This window comes from Sander lucioperca, chromosome 4 (genome assembly GCF_008315115.2).
Source record: "Sander lucioperca isolate FBNREF2018 chromosome 4, SLUC_FBN_1.2, whole genome shotgun sequence".
In the NCBI taxonomy this organism is placed as follows: domain Eukaryota; kingdom Metazoa; phylum Chordata; class Actinopteri; order Perciformes; family Percidae; genus Sander; species Sander lucioperca.
Genome location: NC_050176.1, coordinates 37045909 through 37066079, shown reverse-complemented (window position 1 = coordinate 37066079; position 20171 = coordinate 37045909). Strand labels below are relative to the sequence as shown.

At 42.1% G+C, this 20171-nt stretch overlaps 1 protein-coding gene across 6 annotated transcripts in view; it reads right to left on the bottom strand.

The window, feature by feature from the left end:
- The window catches only part of LOC116059825 (microtubule-associated tumor suppressor 1 homolog), a 90038-nt gene that overhangs the window by 1614 nt on the left and 68253 nt on the right, over positions 1 to 20171 (bottom strand). For 3 of the 6 annotated variants that reach the window (XM_031313086.2, XM_031313087.2, XM_036000161.1), the window contains 8 exons: positions 12996 to 13119; positions 12749 to 12839; positions 9934 to 10039; positions 9586 to 9659; positions 6008 to 6106; positions 4716 to 4832; positions 4362 to 4459; positions 312 to 777 (listed from right to left, as the gene is read on the bottom strand). In XM_031313086.2, the coding sequence (XP_031168946.1) occupies positions 564 to 777; positions 4362 to 4459; positions 4716 to 4832; positions 6008 to 6106; positions 9586 to 9659; positions 9934 to 10039; positions 12749 to 12839; positions 12996 to 13119 (923 nt within the window). In that variant the 3' untranslated portion in view covers positions 312 to 563. Of the gene's footprint in view, positions 1 to 184; positions 778 to 4361; positions 4460 to 4715; positions 4833 to 5878; positions 5921 to 5998; positions 6107 to 9585; positions 9660 to 9933; positions 10040 to 12748; positions 12840 to 12995; positions 13120 to 20171 lie in introns of those variants that run through there. The other 3 variants (XM_036000162.1, XR_004897036.1, XM_031313088.2) reach the window with 3 other exon arrangements.

Genomic DNA, 20171 nt, shown 5'->3' with positions numbered 1-20171 from the left:
TCTTAAGGGGAAAAAAAAATCCTCTTTAAAAGAAGGGAAAAAGCAAGTACCCTTCATTTTATGATTTGCCAAACCCAAACAACTTTGAGTATGTTTTCACAAACCTACATATGCCACCAGTCCAAGGTTTTCTCTTATCCATCCCTTTAGCAAGAGTGGTATAAAAGAGCAGGATGATCTGAACTTAAACTGTACAACATTTTAGAAATAAAAGGTAGTAATAGTCAAAACGAGAGTGAGGCGCCATGTACAGACCCTGAGGTGTGCCTGTTTATTTATGTTTTCTTCAGAAAAAGAAGAAAGGTTTGTTGAAGAACCAGGCATTTGGTAGAGAACAAGGCCAGTCCCACTCTCAGACTGAAGTGCATCGGTGCCACTGCAATGTCTTTTCTCTTTCAAAATAAGCGTCTTTAATGCAATTTATTCCAAATGTACAAGTTTATCATTAACATCCAACACCGCTGTGACTGAAGTCTTCCTCTGTATTTGGAACAGCTCTGCGAGGCTTGTAAAAGTTATGAGGAGAAGCAGGAGGAGGAAGGGGTCGTCGCTTGTTGTTGGGGTTATCTGGGCGATACAGGTGCAGTTGTGGTGAAGGAGGCAGAGTTCCGTGGTGAGTTGAAGGGTGAGGTGGGTGAGAGGCGGCGCGGGCTCGCCAGCAGGTCACCGTTGTGCAGCTTCCACAGCAGCTCCTCATTCTCCATGGACAGACGCTTGTTGACCTTGGACTCTTTCTGCAGCGTCTGCTGGAGAATGGCCTGTTCACTGGACAGCTGCCTGCAGGGGGAGACAGAGAGCTGGAGTGGGCTGAAGGAAGACACACCGTGGCTATCATGGTTCTAAAGATTAAAGGTCCCATGGCATGAAAATTTCACTTTATGAGGTTTTTTAACATTATTATGAGTTCCCCCAGCCTGCCTATCAGTGTTGGGAAAGTTCACTTTCTACTTGAACTAGTTCAAAGTTCAGTTCACAAATTTTAAAATGAACTAGTTCAGTTTATAGTTCATACTTCAAAATTTTGAACTAAGTTCACAGTTCCAAAAATGAACTAGTTCATAGTTCTTTTTTCCATATGTTGCTGCAAGCTATCATTTTTCAAAATTATTGCCACACAACCTTGTTGTGGATCTGGCAATAATTTTGCCAACACATCACGTGTATGTGCTCCTTTAATCCGCCGGCATGCCAGTACTGCAGAGTATCTCTTAGAAACATCAGTTTTGTTTAGCCAGTGGATAGTGATGCCCATAAATGCCTTATTCACAGCTGACCAGCACTCTGCTGTTGTGCACACAGCATCGATCTCAGACAGTTCAGTCTTAAGTTCACATATGTTTTCTTTAAATTTCTTGTTTAACAGTGTCTGTACTTTTTTTCTTGATGGCACCTTTTTGGATGGCTGCAACCCCTTAATTAAGTTTATGAAAGCTGGGCTTTCCACTTTACTCAAAGGCTGCAGGTCTCCGACAATATACTGCAACACCAGGTTGTCCAGCTGCGGCTGGGAGTAGTGATGGTCAAATGAAGCTTCGCAAACCACTGTCTTTATTTTCTGAGCTCACTAGATGGCGCTCTCTGTTCAACAAAGGGTTGAAAACACACTGAATTGTCCTTCCTTTAACCTTTTTCTTTGACCAGAGAGCGCCATCTAGTGAGCTCAGAAAATAAAGACAGTGGTTCGCAAAGCTTTAATTGACCATCACTAGCTGGGAGATGACAAGCCGCTACTGTACGCAGTTAATGGGATTTGGGTCGAGGATCTGTCTTGACTGTCTTTTGCCGTTTCAGGTTTGCTGTGGATGTGTCTGCTACATATTAAGGCCGGTTTACTGTGTGTTTTAGCCGGGTTTTCGCCTGGAAGGCTCTATAGAAATCTGGCACCCTATTGAGTTAAACTGAGAGAACGTGCCGTTCACAGACACCAGAATGAACGAGTTCACAGTAACGTTCATCAGTACGTTCAGTTCACGTTCGCCCAAAATATGAACGAGTTCATGAACTATCGTTCAATGAACGCGTTCAGGTACAACACTGCTGCCTATTGTCCCCCAGTGGCTAGAAATGGTGATAGGTGTAAACCGAGCCCTGGGTATCCTGCTCTGCCTTTGAGAAAATTAAAGCTCAGATGGGCCGATCTGGAATCTTGCTCCTTATGAGGTCATAAGGAGCAAGGTTATCTCCCCTTTCTCTGCTTTGCCTGCCCAGAGAATTTGGCCCACCCATGAGAGAGAGGCATCATGGCTTTCAAATGAGCAAAGTGGCAATTGGTCAAGGCCACACCCCCACCCTCCACCTTGCCCCCCCTCTCCTCCTAAATAGCTACAGACACAGAAATGGCACATACTAAGGAAAGCTCATTGTGGGACTGGCTCTAGTGGCTGTAATTCTGCACCAAGGCTGAATTTTGGGAAAGAGACTTCAGATACAGTATTAGGGGACCACTAAGGTCTATATAAAAGAGACTTCAGATACAGTATTAGGGGACCACTAAGGCCTATATAAAAGCATCCAAAAAGCACCATGTCATGGGACCTTTAAAGAACTTCTGTAAAACATGCTGGTTAACACTGGTTAACTGAACTTTCAAACAAGACTGTCCAGGTGTGATCCAACAAAATATACTCAAATGTCCATGTTTCACTAGTCAGATGATACACTAATCAAAAAACAATATAGATGCTGATAGACATGCTTGTGATTATTTTGCCTATTCAGATTATTTATTCATTTGAGATTATTGTTAGTGTTAAACTGTTTAAACTCAGGGCCTCACAATAAAGACACTTCCTTTATGTGGCTGATGTTGGTATAAGCAATTGTCTAGACCAGGGGTGGCCAACCACGTTAGGTATAAAGAGCCACAAAAAAAAACGCACCATAGCAAAAAGCCACACAACACATGCACGTCCACACTACAACAGCAACAGTGTCTTCCAGATCTGATGACAGTCATAATACATAGCAGTTTTCATAGTTTTTTTTCTCACTTAGATTGACTCAGTGGGAAACCTGACAGTCTTTGTTATCCACAGTCCTTTTCAGGTCTTGCTTGAACTCGGTTGTGGCCACTCGAAGCAACTCTCTCACTCATTTGTCACTAAAGGGGCTTTCAAACAATCGGATTCAACAGTGAAAGGGTTAACGAGGAAGGTGATCTGTGGCCGCTGTTTTTCCTCAGGTTGCAGAATCTGTCCTCAAAACTCTGCTGCATTATTTTCCATTTTAAAATAATTGGCAAATGTATTGGCAGTATTGGCAGATGTATTCAAATGTGTTTTTTTTTTTACTTATCTGAAATACTGTATGTTTCAGAAGAGTTAAAAACAACAATCAACCAATGACACAGCCCCCAGCCACACAGTAAGAGCCTCACAGGAGCAGGCAAAGAGCCGCATACGGCTCAAGAGCCACAGGTTAGCCACCCCTGGTCTAGACCGAAACACAATGTCCTATTTTATAGATTATGAGTTAACGAAAAGGCAAATGTGAGAGAAAGGTCAGATGTGAGATAAAACCCACAGGAAAGCATGACTGATGACCTTTTGTTCACTCTGCGTGGGTTAAAAGTCCACAGACAGTGAGCTGAATCTCCACAATCATTTCACATATATATCTAACTAAATTAGGGCTGGGCAATATATTGATATTATATCGATATCGTGATATGAGACTAGATATCGTTTTAGATTTTGGATATCGTAATATCGTAATATGACATTACTGGTGTCTTTCCATGGCTACATTACAGTAAATGTATGTAATTTTCGAAACTTACCAGACTGTTCTCACAGTTCTATTATTTACTTTTACCCACTTAGTCATTATATCCACATTACTGATTATTGTTTGTCACATATCTCATTGTGTAAATATTGTGTGAAAGCAGCAATATAACTATTGGTGATTACCAATAGCTTACCCTACAATATTGTCACAATATCGATAGAGGTATTTTGTCAAAAATATTGTGATATTTGATTTCCTCCATATCCCCCAGCCCTACCCTGAGTTTTATCCTGTTTGTAGTCACTACCTCAGAGGGTAAAACCTCATAATACTTGGTATCCCAGGCAGGTTAAATCAACAGTGAGTCTTATCTGTTACAAGTCTAATATTGTCATGAAGTAGAGACAGATGGATTACTGAGAGCGGAGTGGAGCAAAATCAGGAGGCACATAGACTGAAAAATCCTGCTGTAGAGCAGATGGCAAAACTGACGCCTCTGCAGAGAGATGAATCACCATCTCACCACACACACACACACACACACACACACACACACACACACACACACACACACACACACACACACACACACACACACACACACACACACACATAGCACCTGGAGAACGTACTTGGAGAGAGCAGCGTGTTTGTCCATCCTGGCCTTGTAGTCCTCGTTCTCCTGTTGGACCTTCGTCAGACACTCCTGCAGTTTCACATTAGTCTCCAACTGTGACACACAGCAACAAAAAGACTATATGCATATATTCTTCTGAACGGTGACAATATGTCTGGACTGCATGCTTCGTGCTTATCTTCAATTTAGCAATTTTCCCCCACAACAGTGTAGAAAAAGTCAAAAAGTAATCAGATTTCTTTCTGAATATTGGACTTTTGTGAGAATGAAAAAGCCTCTGAAAAAGCATTTAGACAACAGGGGGGCAACCGACCGAAGATGATAATATGTGAAAGAAAAAGATGCTTACTAGTTTGTCCATTTCCATGAGCTTCTTCTCCTTATGGTGCAGCTGGTTGTTCTTGATCTCCAACACCACCTTAAGACTCTCCAGCTCCTGCTCCAGGTAGACTGTGTGGGAGTCCTTCTGCACAAACAAACAAACATACCAGTTAGAGCAGGCTACATGAAACTGTAATGTCCTCTGTGGGGAAAGCAGCTCCCTGAGGCAGCACAGACAAAGACAGTAATACTGATTACAAGTCACCATGTGATCATGCTTATCATGTCATTTCTGTGAGCTAAAGGCTCTGACACACCAACCCGACGGCCGATGGTCGGCAGAAAAGGCAGTCGGACTGATCAGTTGGCTCCCCAAGGTCAAAAACGTGACTCAGAACACACTGAAGCGACGCCAACTTGAGCGTACATTCTGCGTGTGCTCGAGACATAATACGTCTCCATAACAGCAGGCGGCGCTAATCTGTATTGTCACCCAAAAACTGAAAACCGGAAATGACGGAACATCTCTCTAGACCTAGTAAACACAGAGCATGCTGTCGTCAGTCATTGTTTTCATCAGAGAGTGTTAGTAGTCAAGAAGGATGGTTGTTGTCATTACTCGCTGAACGGAAGAAAATACGATGGCTAGTAATAAGAAGATACTGGCGTTGTCAGCAACGGTTTTCTCGTGCACTGATTTGCTGCTCAAGGGCAGGCACTCCACCAATCAGATTGCTCATTGAGTCCGACTGCCCACTGGCTGATTCAACAAGTAAAATCTGCCCAAATGAACGGCTCCTCCGACTGACGACGGCCCGGAACACACGAACAGACTGGCGTCACCGACTTCGCCAGACTGTCAGTGGACACCAGTGGTTTGCAGGGGCGGGGCTAGAAGGGGAGCACAGCCCCCCCCCCCCAAATATGATTGCCCCCCCCTCCGGTAACCACCACCAATCCATTGGATCAGAGTTCTGTCGCTTGGCTCCCTGTTCTGCCAATCTTCCCAGCCCTTGTCACATGACCAACTAATGTTTCTATGGTGACTATCCAAAATTCTGATACCATGCACTGGAATTGTTTTTCAAAAAAGTGGCAGACTGAGTCTATAGAAAATGTGTATTGTATTCTGATATACAGAATACAATACACCCCCCCCCCCCGTGCCAACACACTGCCCCTGGTGGTAAGAGATGTCAGTTGATGGGCTCAGAATACATTTAGAGTGTGTGACTCTTCCAAACCAGCAGGGGGAGGTTGTGTTAAACAGATTCAGACCAACCCTCTGTCAATTGTTATCACAGATGTAACCATCTTTACCAGATTTTTGTCAGTGAGTATTTGCTTCCTCCTCTCCTCCTCTGCTTTCAGCTTCTCATTCAGAGCCGCCTTCTCTGCTGACAGCTCAGATATTTTCTCCTGGTAAGGGGGATAGAGGTGGACAGAGACAGAAGACGTAAGAATTATTGAGTGAACACTGAGCTTTGGTTCTTACCAATTTAGACAGACACTTCAGAGTCAGAAACAGTACCTGCGTAAACTCATCAAAATGCTGCTTCTTCACTGTGGACCTGAGAGGGATTAAAACACTTTACTGCCAATATAAAGAATGAGCAAAGCGTTTGTTTTTGTTTATGCAGGAAAGACGTGCTGTATGATGTGACACATTAAAACTTTTAGAATTCATCTTCCTGCAGAAATCTGTCCTTTTTCTTTATATGTATTCATACCTATCATAACTTTGAGTATGGCAGGCAGCACACTGACACATTATAAGAAATAATCTCTCTATGATAAATCATCCGCACTCCTTTTGGGCTTTTTTTTCCTGGAAAAAAAAATATAGTTTTTGTGTAGCAAGGCAACTACATTTTTTCTATCCAAACTGAAAAATGATGTGGTTAGAATGCTGCAGCACATGTTTAGTAAACTCTAGTCTCGCTTTGCCAGGGCCACGTTCACACGACACACGACAACACGTTTCTTTAAACTGAAACTGGGGTTGGTTGAACACACTGTTGTGTGCGCAAGCGCTGTGCCTTTTTACTACCAAGAGTTTACATACATGTCTCTGCTGATTGGGTATTACCTGTGACACAGCCAATACTGTAAACAAGAGACACACCCACCAAACGAGAGAAAAAATAACTCAAAGCCTGTTGCACACCGTTGGAAACCATAGCAAAAACGGTGCACACTGTTTTGAGATTGAATGTGCCCCAGACCTTCCTCCACAGCGCTGCGAAGGAGGGTCTGGGTAGTCCACACAGCATTCCAGGATGGGAGAAAAACATGCTCTGGTTTATTGGCATTTCTTTAAACCAATCACAATCGTCTTGGGTGGTGCTAACCGCCCGGACGGAGCCATGGTGCCGCTGCAAAGTAGCCTCGGGAAGGAACTTGTTTTGGTGGAACGTGTACGTTCAAAGGTTGTTTTAGTCGTGCAACAGAAAACTCAGATTGGACAGATAGTCTAGCTAGCTGTCTGGATTTACCCTGCAGAGATCTGAGGAGCAGTTAACCATAGTCCTCCGAAATCCACTGGAGTTTAGAACGGCAACACAAAGGAAGAGGAATGGGACGGACACCTGGCCGAAAAGAGAGATTTCACCGGAGCAATCCCAGAGGGGAACGTCATGGATATAGACTAAGTAACCTCTAACCACCATGCACTGTAAGATCCTCTGCTCTTATCTGCTACAGGTCTACTGGACATTCAGTGCTTATGCAGGGAAAATTAGATACACACACTGCTAATACTCACTGTGTTATTAAAGAAATAGTTCACCCAATAACAAAATAAATTTTATTTAGTAGGCCTACTCACCACTCTAGGCTCTCTATGGTCCCAGAAAAGGTTTTCTATCAAATGGTTTAAATGAAAGCATATCAGTGCAAACAGACTTTGACGGAGTCCGAATGAAAGACAGCAGAAAGGTTCTAAAATATGGCATCAGGATTATGTCATATCTTGCGAGCACGAAGAAAACATGCTCACGAGCAAATTTCACACGTTCAGATATTACTCTTTGCGAACCAATTCAACAACCGACAGTTGTACAGGCAGCTGCGAGTGTGAAACAAAACATAGGGAGAGGGAAAGAATGGCACCTGAGTGTATTAAACTAAGCTGCACGCGCCTGCGAGTGTCTGCTTTGCGATCGTTGGAGGGCATACACACTCTGGTTTCTGATTTCTGCTCGCCCGAATGAAACCGACTTTGACGAAAACCAAGAGAGGCACTGGCCCTCCTATGATTGGTCACTTTTAGGGCAATCTCACCCACACAGGGTTTATTAGTCTACCTTGATTGACAGCTATCGTTCAGAAAGCCCGGAGTGTAGCCTACCTACGGCTGAAAAACTGTTTTTCTGTCTTTGACGATGTAACGCAAGACAGCACCGTAAATAAAGTAATGTATGTAAGTGTCTCTCATCTGTTTTGTTGTTGGGATGCAATGCTTTTGAAATGTCCGTAAATCCTTGCCAATGTACCCTTATCTTATAACATTAGAGCGAGCCTCAGCTACCATGGCTATTGTTTAGCATGGCCAGCCAGTTTGATTAGCCTAATCTATAACAGAAATTCAGAGCCAACTAGCCAGATACTTATATTGTTTTTGGCATGTTTAACTTATTAGTGGAATGTGATCACACTTTAACTTTACATCATACACCACGTCATGAAACATTATTTCTGTTTCTGGATTAATCAGATTGGCTGGCCAGGCTAACAACAGCCATATTAGCTAAGGCTAACGTTAGCTCTAATGTTAAAGGTAGGCTATATGGTTATATACATCGGCAAGAATTTCCAGACATTTACCGCACATATCCCAACAACACAACGGATGAGAGACACTTATACAGTCCTTTATTTACGGTGCTATCTTGCACTACATTGTTAAAGTTACTATATGTAACTATATGTAATATTTCTGAAACTGTGTAATTTTTCATCTGATGATCATAAGTGACCAGTAACAGTAAATGAGACTAACAGTGAAAAGAACGCTATTATTATTATTATAGCTTTTATTAATGCCTTTGCCCGTGTCTGATTTTCCCTGCAAAGTCACAAAATGATTCTTTAACGAATTTTAGTTTATAATATGAAGAATTGTAAAATATTATTTTCTTGAAGCTGTTAAGTCAGAAAGTTACGGCTCGATCATAAGTATTAAGTAAACCGGACACTTTTAAAAGGGAGTTGTTGCTTGAATAAAGGAGACATTGCTATTAAATATAAAGTAATTACAAAACATTTTTTAGTCCGATGAACCTCAATTGCAGCTTAATTGCAAACAGGTGTAGGCATAAAGCCAAAATATTCCCAAAACGTGCTCCTTGGGAAAAACGTTACCGCCTGTTCATATTAACTAAACAAACTGGCCTTTGGGGTCAAGTGTAGTCAGATCTGGGCCCAGGTCCCGGATGTGAAAGTCCCCTTACAGCATCATCCATTTTATTTTTATATTTTAAATTGCCACCTCCCTCCAGAATTTGGTGTTCTTCTGCAAAGCACACTCACAGGCACGTGGTGGCTGCTCTGTGAGCGTGCTGCTTAGTTTAATACACGCAGGTGCCATTCTTTCCCTCTCCCTATGTTTTGTTTCATGCTTGCAGCTGCCTGTAGAACTCTCGATTGTTGAATTGGTGTGCAGACTAATATCTGCGCATGTGAAATTATATAATTTGCCCGTGAGCGTGTTTTATCGCTCTCGCGAGGTATGACTTAAACCTGACGCCATAAAAAAAACGTCTGAAAACCTTTCTGAAACTTCCTGCGCAGCATTATTCTTCCTAAGTTTCTTGTATCCATTTGTGGGCTCACTAAACTATTGCTAAAAGCATCTTTTGAAACCTTTGTGTTAATATTAATATATGAACGTCTCTTACAGAGAGAGATGTTTCAGTCTCCTTCAGAGTTTTATTCAGGTTCTCCAGGTCTGTCTGCTGGATCCTCTTTAGCTCTGGAATGCACAAACATACACACACATTACACACACATATACACACACATTTATTTATTTTTAATTTTAAATTTTACACAAACATAAAATATTAGCATCAAGTGATCGAGCAAAATAACGGACTAATCAGTAATGACTAATCTTGAAAATACTTTAATGCATGTACCATTAAATATGGAAGGAACTTCAGATAATCCTTAGTTTTATGAATAACAGTGTTATTGTAATAATATTTAAAATATTAAGCTGTGGTATGTATTTGTCCTGCACACACCTTGTGTTGAGGTCTCATACTCCAGTTTGAGAGACTCCATATGCTGGCTGTGACTCACTTCCTGATTCTTTCTCTCTGCTTCCTGTTGGCTCCTCAGCTCCTCCACCTGAAGGATGAAGATGCAAATTAGGGCGGTGTGCAAATTACTTTATAGCGCTTAATCACTGCTAGTACCAGCCCTGCTCGACTCGGCTGCAGTGCCCCGTCCTCCATTTTCCATTGCAGATTTAGTACCGTCTCATGCGTGAGGCGATCGTGGCTGAAAACTGCCGTGACCTAACGCGACACACACACACACACACACACACACACACACACACACACACACACACACACACACACACACAGAACGTGGAAGGTGTGTTGTTTTTGATTCTCAGCATGTGGCTGTTTGCCAGAAGACACATTTAGTTTCAAAAGAAGCTGGAGGCAGCAAAAAAAAACACCGCTGGCTAAATTAAAAATGGCGGGTTTGTTCAGGACACCCCCGTCTGTTGCAAGCGATGATGACGCAGTGATTAGTGACGATTCTCTCCGACCAATCAGTAGTCTGCAGGTTTTCACATCACCTTTTGGTATCGCCTCAGCTCGCTTGGAACCTCGACGGAGGTGATACTAAAAAAGTACCCGTCAGCTAGTACCAGGGACTTTTTTTCATAATGGAAAACCTAAAAAGGCGAGTAGAGTCGAGGCAAGTCGAGTAGGTACCATGTAATGGAAAAATGCCATTAGCAAAGCCAAGTGAAACTAATGCCTACCATACACTAGAAGACTTTGAAATTACTTAAATGTGACACTGTCCCACATCATATTGTCACTGAGTTTTAGTCACGGACTATACCATTTTACTAGCCTGGTCCTACCAGACTCTCGTACATTTCATTTGTACAGAGAGTCTGGCCACTCTCCATTGACAAGTGTTAACTTCCTTGAAGGTACTCTGTTGTAGTTTAAAACTATTGGATCTGCCCAGAGCCACTCTTTATCTGCCATAACCAATCGCTAACGTTTGGTCGTGACGTATGTCATGCGCATGTGCAACAAGAGGGGAGACCGACAACTATCGGCTTATATTTAGCATTAGCATCGCTAGCGTTAGCCTTAGCCAACTCCTTCATCACTAACGGAGCGAACTGGAAAATCTAACTTTTCCCGAACCCCGTGGGGAGGAGGGCCACAACATCATGGCCACCAACACAACTCAGCAAATATTGTTCTTGCTGGGGCTTTAACTTCTGGAAATTCGGCAGCGTTGTTGCCACAACGCGGTCCACTCGCATCTTTCTCACGCACGTCCTAACGCCTTTCTCAGCCACTCCCTCTGTTCGCTGATTGGACCACCAAATATTTGGCCGGAGAAAACCCAAGAATATACCGCGAACCCAGGCGGATTACTGAAGGGAAATGAAAATTGAGTGGAAGTACGTCAGAGGGCGGAGCCAGGCTACCATTTTACTACCAAGACTTAAAATTTACAATAATATCAAACACGATAATTTTGTCAAAACGTCAAGATGGGAAAAAGACAGACTCAAGAGTTCAGTCTGAGGAGGGTAGGATGATATCCAAGGTGTTTACAGTAATTCAAAGAAGCAGTAGAGACATTTTGTTTCCAGTCAGAGCTCTGTGCAGCGTCTTTGGTGTGTGTTTCCATCATCTTAGATAATACTGTTCAAGATTCAGAGAGATCAATGCATTCAATTACATGTAGGGCTGCACGATTATGGCCAAAATGATAATCACGATTATTTTGATCAATATATTGATCACGATTAATTATCACGATTATTTGTTGATTTTAACCAAAACTAATTTTATTGTCACATAGGCTAATTATAACTGCTTTCACATCCATATTGTGCTACATTCCTCCTTTGTTGAAGGATACTATGAAGGAGTATGCCATTTAAGTTGTTGTGCGACCGCTTTCTACACATACGCGTTTGCCGTGAAAAGATATAGGCAACGCAATTTTCTGTTCACGTTAACGCCGCATGTTAAAATCCGGTGCCAATAGGGCACCGGTGCCCGGTATCTACCGGACGAAATAGCAACGCGGATTATGGTGCCACTTAAATGTCTGCGTTGCGCTCTGATGCTCTAAAACAGACGTTAGAGGCAACAGAAACATCGCTGCATGTCACGCTAGTAAACATTAGTAACACGTTACACAGCAGCTAACGTAGCCTACCATTAGCTACAGTAGTAAACACGGCTAAAATGCTGGTAGCTACTGTGTAGTGTGACTGTATTTTACTGTAGAGGATTCCAACAGCGGGACGTACAACAGTCTGCCGCTAAAGCTATGAGCTAAAAGACTCAAACTAGCACTGGTCACTGCTGTTGTCTGAAAAACAACACAGACGGGACAATTGTTCTATATCTATGGGTTTACGGAGCTTTGAAAAAAAAAAACTTGATACAGAGCGTTCTATGAACGGAATGAAGCATTTTAAATATTGCTCGATCATGTGAATTTGATCGTGGGAAGCCAAAATCGTGATCGTGATTAAAATTCGATTAATTCTGCAGCCCTAATTACATGTATTACATATCATGTTTCATTGAGTGCTGTCTCTGTCACCTGTTGTGCTCAACTGTCATTATTTCATAATAAAACTTAGTTTTATAGGAGAGACGTAGGCTGAAGAATATTTTACAAGACAAACATGCAACTACTTGTTACTGCATACACATAGAAGAGTGACTGTAACAACATTTGATAACAAAATTGTGTGTGTGTGTGTGTGTGTGTGTGTGTGTGTGTGTGTGCGCGTGTGTGTGTGTGTGTGTGTGTGTGTGTGTGTGAGCTGACCTGCTGTTCCATTAACATGCGGCATTTGTCAGCCTCCTCCTGGTATGTCTGGTGGACTTTGTCCCACTCTGTTTGGTAAAAGCTCCTCAATCTGACACACAGAGGAACATACAAATAGACACAAATTACATCTAGAGAACAGTAAAATCACAGCGTGCTAACACTGAGGAGGTATAGTTATAAAAATCACATGTATGTGAGGATGAGTGTCCAGCTGTGAGCACAGCAGCAGAGATGAATGCCACACCTGTCCTCCAGCTGCACTAGCTCCTCCTTGTGGTGCTCCTCCTGCCTGTTCAAGGCCTCCTCCAAGCTAACGCGCACTTCCTCCTTCTCCTTCTGCAGTCGGTCGCAGCACTGTGATGATGAAACTGAAAGGAGACAAGAAGAGCGAGAGGAAATGTTAGTTTGTACTACTGACTACTATTAACACTTCAAGGACCCTTTAAAGTACCTGGACTTGTGTTTGGGAATAAATGTTTCATATGAAATGAGGCCGCCCGACAAAATTAAATCTCAGACAGGCTTTTAGTTGGGGAGAGCGAAAAAAAAAGGTGGCCATCTTGTCTCTGTCGTTTTTGATCATGTGTAGTGTAATCACAACACATGCACATGTACAGTTGTTCATATTTACGACAGTGTAAGTGAATTGCACTCTAAAACTGTAGGATTTGCCAAATCCAAAAAAATCCAGATTCTTACATAATGTTGCTATAAAGTGTGATTTCCATAACATACACTGATACAATCATCATATCACATTATGTCAGTCCAGACTATACTGAGATTGGACATGCCTGTCAGTGTCTCAACAGGTAATGAATAACAGATGTGTTATGGTGTGTGTGTGTGTGTGTGTGTGTGCGTGTGCGTGTGTGTTTTCAGCATTCTCTGACAACCACATTCCAGTTCAATTACTCTTACAGCAGACATGAGATCCAACCCTGAAACATCTGCAAGTCAGCTCAGAAGTATGCAGCAAGACTCATTCTTCTCATTACTAATTTGAACTCTCACAAGCACATGCCTGCTTCCCTCTGTCTTTACCTATCATCACACGCCATTTTGATTTAAGTAAAAATATCTAGATAAAGAATACCTGGACTACCAAAGATCTCTACCTCTCACTGCTTATGGGACTGTCATTTTGTTGGCACTTAACACAGTTCCCAGATTTGCAGCAGTGATCTTTCACTCACTTAGTGTGTTTACATGCAGTTTAAAAAAAACGATTATATTCGGGTTAAGGCAATACCCTGATTTCTCAAACGCCATGTAAACACTTTACCCCGGTTAAAATCAGAGTTCTCATAACCCGGATAACAGACCTAGAGAAGTCCTTCAGTAACTGGGATATTCCTGCATATCAACCCAGTCTCACGGCAGTTCGTGAAATGGTCACGTTATATTTAATCTATTGATTCGTGTTCACAGGTTTTTCTCGTTTTTTTCGTGGTGGCCAGCACGAAAATGTAAAGTAATGTATTTCAATGGGAAGCATATTTCGTGATCACAGCATGAATACGGTAGGGAGTAGTATGAAAAGCCGAAAAGCCGTGTAGGGAGGTTGGACTTTCACCTGGGAGACCGGTGTGTGCGTGTGGCGTTTTGTTTCCCCGGTTGTTTTCCTAATCACAACCGTCCCGTTATTGTCGCGCGTCCCCCGTGGCCGTCTCCCGGCGTGTGAGGCGTCCTTTCCCCGTTGTTTTTTTCCTAAACCCAACCTCTGAATAGATGGTTCCCATTTCGTGCTGGCCACCACGAAAAAAATGAGATAAATATGTTGTTGTACACGAATCAATAGATTAAAAATAATTACACAAACTGTCGTGAGACCGTGTTGTGCATATATACAGTACATAACCGGAGTATGATCAGGTTAAGCATCTGTCGGTACACGATCCGTTCTGCCTGCACGATCCGTTCTGCACATGCGCAAAATGTTCGCGCATGCGCGGTTGTACGATGATTTACGACATTGCACGATCTGTTCCACGCTTCCGGTCGACAGCCAAGCTAACGTTAGGCTAACTGCTAGCTGAGACAGCATGTAATAACTTTAAAAGACCCTCAAAATAAAACTTGAAAATAAACGTTGACATATATAACAAACACCTAACATATATAACAGCTGTTACGTCAGTTCTACTTTACTTGTGCTCATTTAAAATACAATCACTCAATACTTGTCTTTATTATTACTGTGAAGTCTTAATTTAGCTGTAGCCTGCTTTTCCCATTACGTTTGAGTTAACGTTATTTTAGACTGAATCTAGCTGTCAGCTAGCGGTTAGCCGAATTAGCTGTTAGCTAAACTAACGTTAACTTCCCGGTGGAGGCTAGCCATAGGCTAGCGTGGAACAGATCGTGCAGGTCGTATGGATACGTAAAACAGTATTATCTTGCGCATGTGCAGAACGGATCATGCAGGCAGAACGGATCGTGTACCGACAGCATCTGCACATGGTTTTTGAACCGGAAATAATTTGTCAGCGCTGTGAGTCGTAGTCGTTGCTATGATACCATACAACAAAACAGCGATGCCTGAATCAGTGGTACATCGGGAAATGGCTAAACAGATTGTCCATCTCCGGGGCTGTCAACACTGTGTTTCGGTAAAAAAAGTGGAGGGACCGAGCAGCCTCCGCTGCAGCCGTTGACTGACGTTAATATTAATTAGCTAACGAAGTTAGCTTGCTAATTCCACCTGACACTGGGTGACACTTGTTACAGATATAATGACCCGAAATAAGTTGTCAATTGTCTGGCGAGAGCAATGTGCTTTCCTATGCTGTGATAAGAGTGTGTAAATGAATAAATTTTACTAATTTCGGTGGCCTGTCTGTGTAATTTCGACATCAACCGGAAGAAAAAGCCAGTTGTGCGGTGGCAGAGCGCCACCTCCTGTACCGGAGTAGGGTGACCAGACGTCCCAGTTTGACCGACCCACGCCTGTCGAGACGCTAAAATGTCCAGGTTTACACCAAAGTGTCCCGGTTGTCAGCGATTACATAGCCGACGTGGTCTTATTATAGCCCGATCATTAACTAAACCCATGTAGAAAGACAAATAAAGCGTCCAGCGTATGATTTTAACAATGGACTGACGAGAGAACCGCATGACCATTCCCACCTTAAAGGCGCTACTCGTCACACGGGCCAAGTTTGCTGTTGTTTGCTATTGTGCGCAATTTCACAGTAGGCTTTCAGCCAACAAATTGATTCTTGAGCAAATTCACTCCTCTAACAAATCTACGGAATTAATGTTTCCAATAGGGAAGCTATCTGCTCTATCAAATGAGATTACATTTGTGTGTGTGTGTGTTGTTGTTGGTTAGAATAACACTGGTAACACTTTACGGTAAGGGTACATGAATTATCATGAATGCATGCATTAATTAATTGATGTATGTATTATTATGCATTTTGTAATTAATGATTTATATATTACTGCATTCCTTAATATCCCATGAATCATCAGGAATTGATGTGTTCATAGTCTCATTCGTGACCTCATACATGAACAACACAGCTAAAGCATTAGGTAAGTGGGCACATCATTATGAATTATGATTTATTAAGCATGATCATGATTATTTATTTTTCTGCAAAAAATGTGGTCATCACTGCGCAAATTCTGATTTGAACACAACTTGTGCATAATGATGTACCCACCTTACCTAATGCTTTAGTTGATGTGTTGTTCATGCATGAGGTCATGAATGAGAGGCTATGAACTCATGTCAATTCCTGATGATTCATAAGATATAAAGGAATGAAGTAATGCACAAATCATGAATTAATTCATGCATGAATTCATAATTCATGTAGTGTTACCATAACTTTAGTTCAAGCAGTAGGCCTACGTGTGCTGTTGGCAAAATTGTGTCTAATCTGTCTGTGTCTATGTCTGACCTGGGCTGGCACATTCCTGTTAAAAAGCGTGTGCGTGCACAAGCACTACGGTCACGCGCAAAGTGTCCCGGTTTTAGTTCCGGGAAATCTGGTCACCCTATGCCGGAGGAAGAGTTACTCCTGTCATTCTTCCCATTCTTCCCCCCTCATGAATATGGGGAGATCCGGCATACTCGGATATTCACTTAACGGGGTTACTGCTGTGGGTGAGTGTGTAGTCAGAACCTTCCGCTCACTATGTGTTGCCGTTCTCAAACTCTGAAGAAACAACAACAAACTTCGACTTAGCAGTCACACGCTGAAAATGGCAAGTTTTGAAGTAAGGATGGCCTGCTTGGTTCATTCGGGGAATGATTGTAAAGATCCCCAAAGAATATGTTTACATCATTTCCTCTCTAACTTGGGCGTTTTGGGACCGATTGGTGGAATTGTTGTGGACGAAGTACACACGGCGATACACTGACGGCGATACACTGACGGCAATACACTGACGTACTGACGTTAAACCATGTATTGAGCTAAACCATGTACTGAGCTAATTTAAATAGCTCACGTTACTGTATTGTGGTAACAGTTAACTTAATTTAATATAGTATATGGCGTTTTCTTTTGCGGTGAGCACATTTTCCACCAAAACAAGTTCTTTCCTGAGACCATTTTGCAGAGCCACCGTCGCTGCGTACAAAGCCTAGCCTAGCCCGTCCAAGAAGATTGCTATTGGTTTAAAGAAATAGAATAACCCAAAGCATTTTTTCTTCTATCACAAAATGTATGTGTTGTGTAGCCACACCTTACTCCAGCGCTGTGGATATAGGTCTGGCAATGCGAGACTACTCAGTGTGTTATGTATTGGAGGAGCAGGGAACAGGGACATACGGATGCAATCACTTAAAAGGGTACATTTAATCAAAACCCCTGTACATACACATTGACTGTGCCTGCAATAATAATAATGTTCTACCTTATATAACTGTGTGGTAACAACTGTCTGTAGCTGGGACAGTTGCTGTTTCCCTCTAAATGGAGCTCTATAGTGCAAGTGAAAGCGCCTGTCACCACGCTGATGGAGACACAAAGCCAACGACAGCTGAGCTTTAACACAAGCTTGCTCTCTATCATAGACTGGAGAACACAAACTCTGTGTGTGTGTGTGTGTGTGTGTGTGTGTGTGTGTAACAGCAGGTGCTTAGCAGGGGGCGGTGTAATATGACATCATTTGAGAAGAGACCCCTCTGACCCCCTACCTGGGGGTCATTTGTGCGGTCATGAGGTGGTATGAGGGCTTTACTTTTTTTATTCAGATAAAATGAAAATATGAGGCAGTAAATGCAAGGAAACAAGGAATACAGATCGCAATCAAGAAAATGCACCTGACAAGTTTAGAAGAAAGCCAACGCATTTCAGGCCAGAGTATTTAGAACTATATTGTTGGATGCGGACACAAGAGAGCTATTATAAAACTAAACATTTGGTTACGCTGGTTTAAAGTCCCTCAGGAATTCATAGTTCCTTCATATGCAAACATTGATCACATAAGAAGCGATATTACTGTAATCTGTTCACCTCAAGTCCTTGACTCTTCCTAAGTATAAACCTCCTATCAAACCGTGCTTCTAAAACATGCATGTTTTATAAGCACTGTTTGATTAGAGAATAATCTCATTTCAGGATTATCGAGACAAGTTGAGGAAAGCAGAGGAAGCAGGAATGCTGCTCTAACCTGATCCTAATAGTTGCAGCAGCAGTTGTGTTACAGTAACTCTACATTGTAAACCTTCACAGGAAAACAATTTAAACCATTTAAAATTACCCACTGAGACAGGAACAGGTCTTTCCCGTTCAGTTTGACTTGGAGACTAACCCTATGAGGGTTAGTCTCCAAGTTAGAGTGTACTCCAAGTTAGAGTGTACGTGTGTGTGTGTGTGTGTGTGTGTGTGTGTGTGTGTGTGTGTGTGTGTGTGTGTGTGTGAGACAGCAGGGGTCTATACATTGCTGACATTCCTCAGCTCTGTGTGTAAAGAGAAGAGCCAAAGGTCAACACGCAGTAAAAGAAAAGATTATATGCACTGCTGCTCCGAATGATGAACAGAGGAAAAGTGGAAGGAGAGGGGTTGTTTTAGAAAGTAACTGATGGTGAACAAAAAAAAGGCTTTCAGGATGTGCTCTTCTGTTGTGTGTGTATATGTGTGTATGTGTTCTGTATATATATATATATATATATATATATATATATATATATATATATATATATATATATATATATATATATATATTTCTATGTGGATGTTTGTGTGCAGAAATGCATGCCTTAATGTTGCTATGTTAATACAGTGCATTTGAGCACAAACTGTGTAAGTCTATCCAGTGAGTGTGTATGCATGTCACTATGGTGTGTTAGCTTAACTGTGGGTGTGTGTGTGTGTGTGATCTTTTTTACCAGTCTGGCCAGACTGGTAAAGCTGCTATTGACTGCTATTGACATGATGCACACTCTAAGCTATCTGAGTACCAGGTACCAGTACATACCTGTTGGAAATAACATTACGCGTTGTGTCCTAAATGCTAACAACGCGTAATGTTATTTCCAGTGGATGTCAGATAATGTCACCTAAGTGTTTGTGTTCAGATGCCCAAATAGAAACCTTAACCAAATCTGTGAATTGAACAGATTGTGAATTGAGTCATAAGACAGTCTACATAAAGTTTGTGAGAAGATTAAAGTAAATTCTTAATACAATATATTCACTTGCTCCGTCTCCCCTGCCTGTAGACCCTTCCTTTTCTTTGTAAACACATTGTTTATAATCATCAAGGTTGACCTCATTCATAGTCTCAATGACAGTTAATGGCTGACTTCCAAACCCTGCAAAACTATTGAGTAGCACACCTCTTACACACAGACACATAGACATCAAACTGTTTCTTAATCATTTTCTGAAAACTCCACAGCAGTGCAGGTGATATTCTGCATTATTTGGATGGATCATCTTTTGTTATTGAAGTCTTAAAAGTTCCACTTTGACTTGAGATGGTTCTGAAGGGCAATGGTTGACTGTGTGGAATAAAGAGAGGCCTTTGTATGCTGCTGTTGATACTCATACTAGTAGACTAGTGGCTCATGTGGTTAATTTATTCATAAAAATAACCTGGACCCTATTTTCCTATGTTTTTGTGTCTAAGTGACCGATAGGAGCAAGAATCTTTGAAACTGGTCCAGGATTAGAGCTTAGATCGGGCCCAAAAAAATCAGGCCCGACCCTACCTGAGCCCGTGCACGTTGTGTCCGAGCCCGGCCCGACACATTAACTGTAATTATGAGCCCGATTTAAACTTGTTTAAAATGGTTCCATGCCTCCGACTTTCCTCCAAACTTGCTCAAAGGTAGGCTAATTCTCCTGTTTTTCTTTTTTTCTTTACATCTTTAAGCTCCATGTTGCACTTAAGCTACAACCTACAGCACAGCAGGCCCGGTGTGATGCGTGCGAGTGGAGGAGACGCTGCGCATGAT